At 37.0% G+C, this 12,683-nt stretch overlaps 1 protein-coding gene across 1 annotated transcript in view; it reads left to right on the top strand.

The window, feature by feature from the left end:
- The first annotated feature begins 4,721 nt into the window (after window positions 1-4,721).
- LOC114118917 (protein pangolin, isoforms A/H/I/S) overlaps window positions 4,722-12,683 on the top strand; it is a 55,047-nt gene continuing 47,085 nt past the window's right edge. The window contains exons 1-2 of the mRNA XM_050203318.1: window positions 4,722-5,745; window positions 9,189-9,255. Of these exons, the coding sequence (XP_050059275.1) occupies window positions 5,581-5,745; window positions 9,189-9,255 (232 nt within the window). The 5' untranslated portion in view covers window positions 4,722-5,580. The remainder of the gene's footprint in view (window positions 5,746-9,188; window positions 9,256-12,683) is intronic.

Here is a 12,683-nt window from a genome sequence, read left to right as displayed (position 1 = left end):
AAAACTAAACCCAATAAATATAAGATCATATATATTCGAATGTTATTGAATTTATTCAAATATAATTACAACCCCCTCACAAACCTGTGGTGATTTATGTTATTGTTGGACCCTCCCTTTCATTATACATACCGTTATTATTGTTGTTGTATATTATAATATACATTAATACATTATACAATACGTTCCCGCCAAAATTGGGCGTCCTCGTTGAGATAAGAAAACGGCTATATAGAATGTAAATCGATTAATTGCTTACTGTATCGAGTGGTCGTTAAAAAAAGATACGATGATATAGATACTATAGCTAATAACTCAGATTAATATGTGCTTATCTCTTTTTTAATCATTAAAATAAATAGAAAATTTACAATCTTTAGTTTGTAAAATAACTAATAAGCAAATATGATATCTTTGATATGGAAATTGACATGACGAAGCAGAGTCTGTCCAGAGACAAAACTAAGAACTCTCAAGACGTACTTACCTCTATTTCTATACACCAAGAAACGGCTATGTCTGATTTGTGTTTATTCGTATGTCAGAATTGTAAATTATTAACATTATATTAATAGGTTTAAGAGAAATACGATTTTGAGTCCTACACGCGGAAAGTGTATATTTTTTCCAGTCTCAAACAATACGATATGGTTGATATAGTATAAATTATAGCAAAAAAAACATTTATTTTTATATACCTATTGATATACATCGTAACGCACACTGCAAAGCACGTACTTGTTATATTGCTATGCATATACACGTATATACTTCGACACTTCATATACTTACGCTTATATAGTTATATCAACTTTATATTATTACAAACCATTATATTATTATAGGTATAATACAAATAAAATATTTTTTTCTCGAATAGATTTGAGGTAGGTTAGGTTAGGTACGCACATCGTGTATACCTACTGTTTTTTTAACATAACAATTATATAGGTATCTATGTATTGGTATATAAGTATTATTTGTAGCCGTCGCTATAAGAGTGTCGGTCGTTCGCAGGACATGAACAAAATACTGCAATAAGATTTATATACGCATGATAGGTACTGAGTAGGTACTGGGTCAAATAATTATCATTATTGTATACCTAATGATTTACGTACACCAGTTCGGCAGTCCATCATAGTCGATCAATTTTCGAATCCCTTCATCGTGTAAATATGTATTTTTAAATTTTTAAATTCAACGTTGTACGTAATCACGTATTATTAAATATAATGTAATATAATTAATATATAATTATTATTATATGATAATAATATAATATACTAATATGTACAGCATGCGCGACGGAATCGATCATTTGCTGTTAATTTGCTTATTTTGATAATTTATGCACATTTTTGCAATGATTTTCACACAAATACACAATACACTTACTATACACAATAAAAGAGTACAAATTCAATTATTGTTGAGTAAAATGCTTGAATTTTTGTTATTAGTTAAACTTTTATAGTTCTGAATGTGTATTTGCTTTATAAATTATAATTTAATATTCATATTTAATATTTATAATGAAAGTTGAAAGCTAAATATAAACTGATGTGTTTAAAATATTAAATTATTTGCCGTAGTCTAAGTATAAGTCATAACTACATAATTGTATATTAATTTACACAATCACAATCTGATCACAACTAGGAATACAATAAACGTTTGCCAAGTCTGGTCACCGCAAACGAAACGTGCTTTTTGCTATTTAGGTTAGGTTCCGAGACATCGAGTGTATACAATATCATATATATATATATATATACGATATACCTAATACCTATACTACCTAATAATATACGCAAAGAAGTTATTGATTTTACAGATCTTTTACGCAAAATCAATAAACTCACAGCCCTGATCAGTATATAAAATAATAAACATGGTTGTTATAGACTTGTATTAAACTTAGAGCGTGCTTTAAATTTATAATATACTTACAATTTAAAAGGAAGATTTCATAACGATGTGATTTTAGACTTAAGTAACTAAAAATCTGAGTTTAAAACGGATTAATGTCAATTTAAACTTGTTGGTATCAACGTGAATCTATTCAATTTGTACACACACATGCTTTTAAAATATGAATGAACATCATATCCGTAGAGAACTAAAACTACACATAAAAAGTAAAAGGTATATTTTTTTTTAACAAATGCGATGTATTCATTAAAGAAAAGAAATAATGATAACTGATAACTGATACCAGGTTTGGTAACTTGGTATACGGTTTATAATGTTTATATGGTTTGTAAACGTCGCGCGTCGCACAAGTCATTTGTGGCCTTAAAAAATGTAATTGTTTCGAATGAATGTATGCAGATTTTAAACGTATATACAACATCAACAAATTAAGTAAGTAAATAATCCACATTTTATATCATTGGCTAAAATAAAATAATCTAATATAACTTGTTCCATAGGTTTTTTTTTTGGTAAATAATTTAAGACGTCCTAACCATGAATCTAACCTAACCATCATCGAGAATGTCCGTATACAAACATTAATTTTGACATTTCAAATTTTCAGTTTTATTTAGTTTGAATCTTGTAAATTATTATAAATAACTGACGGAAGGTAAGCAATTCTCATATTATATAATATGTTATTATAGAATACCAATTAAGTATTAAATATTAGATAATAATATGTAATATGCATATAATAAATTATTTTGAAGTACGATGTTTCATACAAAGAAAGTCTTTTCCTTTGCTATAGATATATTTCAATTTATTTTTCCTTCTAGGCTTTTAAACTTTATTTACCATCATGTTCAGTTGCAGACATTGCATTTTTAAATTATTTTTAAGATCTGACTGCTGTGAAATTATGTGTCGATTATCGAATATACTAATCGACATAATTTAAAATCTTTGTACATTTTACCAGTTATCGTTTTTCCAGTGAAAAAATTGAATACCTATCAAACATAATATCAATAATTTGTTAATTATCTATTATTAAATTTAAAGATAAAATTATTATCTAGGTAATCTCACTGGCTTTTAAACTTTTAAGCGAATTATAAACAATTTATTTTCGTAGTATTTTACAAATAGTTATACATAGATTACTTTAAAATTAAAATATCAGTATCTAAAATTATAGAAATGCCTCTGGATAATATTCTAAGTTTCAATCAAAGTCGATTTGCTCTCATATTATAGCTAATTTAACAGAAAATTAGATTCTTTTAAACAAAATCTGCTGTTAGTATATTTTTATCTTTTTTCAAATAAACTGTTGGTTATTTGAAAAGTTGTTATTCTGCTGTACTATACATATCTTACAGATATTTAATAGGTAGGTATTTTACTTTTACTTTATAGGTCCCTTTGAAACTTAACTTATATGTTGGTAATTTTATTTAACTATTTTTAATTTATTGTTACAATTTTAAAGCATTATTAAATTTATAATTTACTTTAATACAAATATAAATAATAATTATTGATATTATTTATTGTTCACAAGTACACAGCTATATGAAAATGTAGGTAGCCTTTAGTATATCAGAGATTTCCATTTCACTGATTAATTTCAACAAGTATTTGTACCTATATGGCTATACAGCACCATTGTTTTGATATTTGTAGTATATTGTATTATTATTAATGTAATTATTATCATTGACATATTCGTTCGGAGTTAGGACTCGGCGGTAGTTTCACATCAACAATATTTTTTCACTCATTATGCATTATTTAGTGTTTTTTCAACAAGCGAATTCACTAAAATCGTTGTTATTATTTTTATTTTTTTTAATGGTACATCTTATATTATCATGCTTTGACAGCCACTACAACAATTTTTTAAACATTTTTATTTCACATGTTTCAATAATATTTATAATAATCTATAATTAACGCATTTTATATCCGTTTATTTTCGGACGTCGTTGTGGACGAGGGCGGGTATTATTTGCATAAAATACAGTAATAATACAAAGCGTAAATCTATAAATCAAAGCAACAAGCACCGGACGGTCCCGCGGTGGTATACTTTTTGTCGTTTCAACCGCGGTGGGTGGTGGGTGGCGGTCGTCGGAAAGACGTCGTCGGGTCTCCCGTGTAGTGGCGGTCAACGGACGAAACCACTGTGACCATAGGCGACTTTGGGCGGTAAAACTAACCACCGAAGACATTATGACCGTGACGATTACGAACGAGTTTCGCGCCGAGACCACGACACACAATACAACGACAAATAATGACGACGACTAAACGCGATAACGCTCAACACAACAGCGACAACAACAATAACAACAACAACAACAACAATATTATAACTACACATCAATATATGTATATATATATATATATATTTATATAATAATATATTATATGGTAACTATAATAATAATAATATATTATATTGAGAATCCCTGCGCTAGCGTTAACGCGTTAGTAGCGACCGTACCCGTACGTACGTGTGTGTGCGTGTGCGTATGCGTTTGCGTAGTGTGCGTGCGTGAGCCAGCAAGCGCAGAGTATAGTTTAATATAATATAATACGTGTGCGTGACGCGTACGTGTGTGTGTGTGTGTGTGTGTGTACGGTGCGAGCGCTTGTGCGTGTGCGCGTGCGGAGTGGCACGGCGCATTGCGAGCCTGGCGGCGGCGGCGCGGGGACTGCGGGCTGCGGGGGAGGTTATCCGCGTGTCGATTGGTCGGCTCCCTGCTCTGCCCCGTGTGGTATGCGGCCGACCGGACGACGAGTCGAGAAGTCCGCCGCGCGTGTTCGCATCGTCGACATTAGTGTACCGTCCGGTTGAAAAACACGTCCGTCGTCGCCGGCGCACAGTACGCCAGTCCACGCACAACGCGCGCGCTTATGCGCCAGACAGAATATTACGTATACGTACACACATACACATACATACGCGCGCGCGATCGACACGAGTGTAATAATAATAATAATAATAATAATAAAAAGTATTTTTTAATAGTACGCGACACGAGTGCGCGCCGTTAACAAGTGTCGGACGTAACGATAAACGACGAACGAATAAAATTATATTATAATAATCGCGATGGTAGTTAAATAGGTAACCGTACCTAAGTTTGTCGTCGCCGTAATTTTCGCGGTCGAACCGGCGCGGTAAAGGAGACGCCGCGGAGCTGCCGGTAATATTACCCACAAGTAATAATTTTTAATATTTTAAAATATTATTATCGCGCCAGTTTTCGTATAGTCGTCGTCGTACCGTGCGTCGTTCGTTTGCGTTTTCCGTCCGGTCGTGTCGTCTCCGGAATTTTGGATATCGTTTCGCGTCATCGCAGTGCCTTATCGTGTGATGGTGCGTTATCGGCTCGCGGACAAAGGTAGTGTTCCGGCGGCGCCGGCCGCCGTACGCCGGCCGCCGCGATAGGTGCGCCGATCCCGCAGTGATGACGATGCGCCGCCGGTAGGGTTGTCTCCAAGCACATAATAATCGTAATATTCATATAACATCACCACCGCCGAAAACCGCCGTTACCCGAGTGTTCGGGCGTTCGTCTCCAAAGCGAACCTCCTCCCCCAGAAACGAGCGTAGCGGTTACCGCCGCGCGACCCGCCGAGGTGATGCCCCATGCGAGCGAAGACGGAGGCGCGGCCGGCGAGGACGCGTGCAGCTCTGACGAGCTGATCGTGTTCAAGGACGAGAACGGCGGCGAAGACGTAGTCAAGCGGTCTTCCGATAAAGTCACCGAGGAGAAGTCCGACCTGATCGACTTGTCAGAATCTGAGGTAAACATCGTCAACCTCCCCCCGTGCTATACGATATATTTAGTAAATTTAGTATACTTAAAATAGTCATTGCCGCCCATTATTTTCTCACCCATCACCACGACTGGGTCGTCGCCGACCGTATAGTGTGTACAGTACACGGGGAGCGCCGTGGCGGTAACCCCAATACCTATTATTATTATAACTTAGGTGCGATATCATAATATTATAATTATCGTTTAATGGCTTTGTTTGTTTTAATTCCGAGTGATGGTTCGGGAGTGCGGGAACCTTGCAGCCCGCCGAATTCGAACGCGTTCGAGTTTGACGGTTGCCAAAAATCTCTTAGATTATTGTTTATCTTGTCCGTGGCAAGTCCAATTACAATACCGAGGGGTTGTTTCACGACGTACAGGTGAAAACAGGTGTAACACCATTGTTAAGCCCCTCTCGCCTCCGTCCCGTAACCCGTGATTATAATAATAGCCCTCCGTTGAGTATACATACACACACGTACCTATACGTTAACTAGGCGTAAAAAAATTCATATTCGATAATTTTATGTTTCCTCAGTGTTCGTTCTCTCCGTCTCTCCCCTCCCCTCGCACGCACACACACACATGCGTACGCCTCTCAGTCTTTCTCTCTCTGGTTCTTTCTTTCCTTCCTTCCTTTCTTTCTTTCTTTCTTTGGCATCGTTTGCGTGAGGATTTATTTGTTTCCGTAGACGTTTTGCGCACCAGACCGAGACGCTGTTAATTACGGGGCCTGCGGGTATCGCGTTACCCATCGGCGTCGTAATGAATTCAATTAACTGTTCGGAATAATATAATATAATACGCCGTGTATGTAAGCGCTCAAAAACACAAACACAAACACGCTCACCAACACCTAGACGCCCCGTCAATCATAAACACTTAATCAGGCGACAACTACCGACAAGGTCGTTACTAAAAATTTATTTTTAATAACCGGGCTCTCTGCGAACAAGGAAGACACGTGCAACTGCAGCACACGTAATTATGTTGTACCACAATGCACATTTAAATATCCTCGTTGCGGTTGATTTTCACCTGTATTATACACATATTTTTTCTGCTTTCGACCAATTTAAAACGTTGCTTATTATTTAGCGCTGTACCTATATCAATTATTATTATATACATAGGTACTATATTATAATTTATACACGGGATTCGAATTTATGCTCGTGTGTTAATAAAATATTTAACATGCCGTGTATACTACTGTACATACTGCAACTGTAGGCTGTTCGCGATCAGCATGCGACATCCTGACATTCGGAGAATTATCAAATATCTGTATAGTGTAATAATCTATAAGGAATAATAAAGCGTGTAATAAGCGAATTTTCTATACAGGATGGCGGTTATACTTTGCCGTGATTGTAACCCAACCACCCACGGCGGCACACGTAACTTGTAAAAAAAAAGAAGAAATATGCACTAAACGCATCGTCGTACATAATGTTATATTATATTGCATACGTCTTATTATTAGGCCACCGCCGCCTAGCACTCCCCCCGCGGAGAGTGCAGTGTGTGTGTAAATGCCGAAAATGTATTTATTTATATTTTTTCTCTGAAATTTCGATTTACTTTTGTGTGTTGTCGTTTTGATCACCGGGGACCCTTTGACACAATAGTAAACACAATAAAATGCGCACCTCCTGGGATTGAGAGATTCGTGGTGTGCCCTCTCGGTTCTTGTTTAATAATATTTTGTGCGGTCACAAAAAAAAAAAAAGAAAAAAAGAAAGACGGGCGAAGAAGGTTTCAATACGTTTGTATTGAGAGAACACATAACATCATATAAAGAATGCCGGGGAATATCAACCCTACAAGTGTTCGAAACCTGTTCCGTTTGTTGTGTGCACAGGGATTACGACGAGAAACGGACTCACGGTGTGTTTCGGTATTGTGTCCCGCTGTCAAGGAATTACTATAAATTATTATCGCAGGCGATCGTTTTCGGAATTGCACCACCCACACGAAAATTTTGGAAGGGGGCCCGTATATATAATATATATATGTATGTATAAATAAGAATTTAATGAAAGGTTATTTTCAAATGAAACAAAAAAAAAACGAATAAAATAAATAATGATAAACCAACAATAGCTAAAATGGCAATATTTCGGTTGTGCGTTCTTGCTATATACTATAGTATTTTACGACATTATTATTATTGTTGATGGTCGCGCTCTGCAAAACATATTTACCCGTACCACGCGTTATATACATAATATAATAATGTTAAGTATATGGTTATAATATTGTGTACACGAGTAACAATAACCGGTACCATTAGAAGTATTTGATGATTGATAGTAATTACGAGCACTTTTATAGATGATTGGCGCGAGCTACTTTAATTTACTCGGTGGTGGTAATGGCGTAATCTGGTTACGTTGCGTAATTCCGAGAATATGCCTATACAGTATATATACCATGTCCGCAAGATGATGGACCACTACGGCTTTAATGCCGTCGTCTCACCTCCGCCCCGTACACAAAGAAGAAAAAAGTATTAAATTCCTTTTTTGGATATAAAAACTATACGGGATAATGACCCTATAGTGCGAGACCTGAAATCGGGCACCTTTATATTATATACTCCTGCTTATGAAAAACGTAATTTCCAAGCGCGATTCTCTCGTGTATAATGTATAAAATTATTATTATATTAATTTAATGTAATATATTTGATGGAATTGCGGAAGCTTTCTCGTAATGGAATTACATAAATATATTCGTATATCTATATACATATACTTATAGTGAGTTATAACTTTTAATATTAATAAAATATAAATTTTATTATACGCACTTATATTGATGTGAGGGGGGAGAGGGAGAAAGAGTAACGTGCGCATATACACTATAAAATTGTTGGAATAAAAAAACTATGGAGGACATGACCGGTTTAATTGGCGTCCAGGTATAAAATTGGATAACAATTGGCGCGGTGGCGCTCCGCGGGGGCGCCACGGCCCATTGCATTTTAGCGTTATTAGGCGCCATCCCAGCATGATGATGCTAAGCGTTCGTCCGTTTCACATTTAAATACTAAATTTATATATACAAACTGTATTATATTACCGAACTTAGGCGTATCATCGTTAGCCCGTTACGCGTGTATACCTATGTACAATATACATGACACGCGTTATAGCGTATTGTATATGTTATAAAATATAATTGTCGTTAGAGGTAAATATAATATGTGTGACTTATACGCCGCCGGCTGACGTTAGTATACCTATATAAAGGCGATTATGAGTGATAATATATTGTATACCATTTATTGTAGTTATTTTTAATCCCAAGAGATTGCATGCACTTTAAAATTCTCGTAATGCTGTAGTAAAAATTGTTTTATATATATCGACGTCGTAAAAAACAACAATAATTGCTCATAATGTGTGTTTTTTTTCATTTCAGAAAGTCAGTTCAAACCATCGATGCTCTCCTGTAAAAAACAGCAGTTCTACTCCTGATCTCAACCGAAGTAAGTTTCCAATAGTTTTTGTTTTTATTTAACATGCTCACGTCTTTTAACGACTTGAAGTTTTTGGTTAGATGACGGAGGTTATCCGGATCGGGTCACGTATTTATGGATGACAAAAATATAATAATTATTTTATTTTACGCCCTGGAGGCAAAAAATACAGTAAATAAGGAGTATAACAACAATAACGCTGTAGCTAACACATTATTAATTAACTAATATTATGTTAAGTAATAGTAAAACAATATGTAAAATGTATTGGTACTGAATTTATTTTAGTAAATTTATATTATGATAACATTTTATTAGGATTATGCATAAGCATAGGGTGGTAAAATTTGTTGGGGGGGCTATTATGTTTTGATGCCAAAATCGGCTGTAATTTTGATGATGGTGTACAATGGAAAAATACTATAGTTGTTTCCAAAGTTTAAGTACAGCACATAACAATGTGTACGTACACTATTTTAATATGATTATAGTATTTTTGTGCTATCGTTGGCCTTTATGTAGAAAAACAAACTTTTCTCCGCGCTCGTATTTATTAATAATTAGTGATCCGCCGCCGTCGCCGTAGTGTATTGTATATGACGCATATAATAGTCATACTGGGTCGGTAATTAGGAGGTACCCGGACAGCCGCGAGCGACAACTATACCAGGCGCAATAGGTCCGGCACCTTATTTCTGTTCTTCGTCCCACACGTTTCGATCCGGCTAGCGCGCGCGCGCACACAGTCTGACCGGATAACCGGTGTAAATTTACATTATTTTCCTATATTTATAAAGACCGTGCGTAATTTATCGCGGTACATTAACGAGACCGGTGCGTGTATAACAAACAATAAATTTAATAAACAAAACGACGCGTCATTCATTCGCGGAGAGGGAATGAAAAAAAAACCGTACACGTATAATAATATCATGTACACGAGCGAGTATACGACCGGTACGTATACAATGCCCGCGCGCAGGGACCCGTCGGACAAAAACCAAAACGGCTTATTGCGCGGGGATTGTATATTTAAACAAAAAAATTACACCACGTGGCGCGATCGTTGTTGTACGCGCGTATATTATATTATTATTGTGTGTGTATTTAATTTCGAGCGAGAAAAAATATCTACCCAAATCCCATTTCTCGTCGCACAGGTAACGCGCACACCGAAACATGTGTTGAACACACTCGACGGGTGGCGGTTCTCGGAATCTGACCGAAAGAATGTCATTCTGGGTGGTGACGAAGGCGGTGGGGGTGGTTGCGGTGAAGGCGGTTGCAGCAGCAGCAGCAGCAGCAGTAGTCGTGGTGGGGGTCGTTGACGCAAAAAAATAATTTATAATAATAATAATAATAATATATAAATCTCGAAACCCTCGCACTCTTTCGTGCTGTTGTGTGTTTCCTCTGCAGCAGTGTATTATGTACGATATATACGATAATATTATGTACAGCCTTACGCCTTTCGTCCGTACACACACACACATAATATTATATACTCCACATTTAAACAGCCGTATACGACCTTGAACGCGTCGTATATTGTCCACCGAGGAGAAGCGCGCATAATGACAGAATAGCTAATAACAATAATATAATAATAATAATAATAATAATAATAATAACAACAACAATAAAAGAATAAAAGAGGTGGTCGAACCGACGAGCGAGCGCATTATAATAACCCGAGTGCTGACGACGCCGTGGCCGTAATAATTCTCCAGCGCGTGCATGCGTACTTACGTACGTACGTGTGTATGTATATATATACTCGCGTAGGTATATACATACACAATATATATATATATATATGTATATGTGTTCTAACGTATATGAGCAATGTGAGACACAGCCATAGTAGTCTCTGGGCAGGGCTCCGCGCACGGTCTCGGGGCGGGGTCCCGCAAGGCTTCCTAAACGAGGCTCGTTTTGTTTTTTGACACCGGACCCCCTCCCCGCGCCGCACGTTCTCCCCTAGCAGTAGGTTCTTACGCTTTCTTCGCACCCCCTCCCAGCCCGCTCGCCACCCGCGCACCACCGTCGTCGTCGTCGTCGTCGTCGTCGTAAACCTGGCGGCGACGGCGACGGCGACGACGACGACGACGACGGATCTTTGTTAGCCGTGTATGAGTGTGCTGCTCTGTGTGCCAGTGCTATCTCTCAAGCGGTGCTCGTTAACCAAAACCGTACACGACTACTGCACGCGAGAGAGGAGAACCGTCGCCGCCGCCGCCGCCGCCGTAGTTGCGACGTTGCCGATGTGTTCGTGTGAGAGAGAGAGAACGATCGAGAGAGGAGAATCTTCGGAGATTTATTATATTATGCCGCACGCACGGTGGGTGACGCGCCGTGTATATCACATGGTCTCTCCCGACGACGACGACGTCACACGTCGCAGCAACAGCAGCGGCCGGCTTATTATTATGCATTTTATTATTATTATTATTATCATCGTCATTATCATCGTTACCGTGTGAGGCGGCGGTGTGAGTGTGTTTGCGTGCGCGAACCGGAGACGACGGTGACGTCCGCGCCGAGCGCGGTCGAGTTTGGGCAAAAATCGTAAACACTATAATATTATAATATTTAGAAACTCGACCGAGCGGCATTCTTAAAAGGGTTTTTTACTCGCTTGTCTAGTCGTCGACGGTCGTAAAACTCCAACATAATATAATAATATAATATATTTATGTCGTTGTCGTCGTCGGGTCTTCGCCGATCGGTATCACCGCGCGAACATTCAACATATTATACGCAATAAAATTATATATTTATATATTATTATGTTATACGCTAATATTATGACGTATTATTATAATGCACATTGCACACGGTGCACATACCATACCTCCACCGCGGTAAGCGGTTTTTCCTAAATAACTCCTTTGGTTACTTAATATTACGATTCAGTAGTCACTAGTCACGGCGTATTTACGACCGACTTAAAAGAAACAAAAACAAAAACACTCCCGGATTAAAATATTTAAGTGGACAATAGTTTTTGTATTGTTAGGTATACCTGTTGTACATACTATAATCTGTACCATCTAGAAAGATACGATTCGTTTTTCGTAAAAAGTTTCGACTTGTAACGAATATTAAAACCGTTTTGTTTTAAGTGTTTCGACTTCAGATATAGATTTTGCGTGTTATTTAATCGCCACATTAATTTATACTTGATAGTTGATACGCTATTTTAATTAACATCTGATGTATTTGAACGGGTTAAATATTCTTGTATACATGTACTAGTATAATGTATATGTGTATAGTTTATAAAAATTAAATTTTTTTTCCAGTTGCTGCTTTACTGCTTTAGATAACATATTTTAACTACTAAACCGTGGTGTCGCTTCTGAACATTATTATTTATTGTTTTAAATCACTGCGTAAATCGTGTTTCTTGGAAAAATATGGTATTTTATGTATGA

The sequence above is a fragment of the Aphis gossypii genome, chromosome 3 (assembly GCF_020184175.1).
Source record: "Aphis gossypii isolate Hap1 chromosome 3, ASM2018417v2, whole genome shotgun sequence".
In the NCBI taxonomy this organism is placed as follows: Eukaryota; Metazoa; Arthropoda; class Insecta; order Hemiptera; family Aphididae; genus Aphis; species Aphis gossypii.
This window is presented reverse-complemented; position numbering and strand designations above follow the sequence as displayed.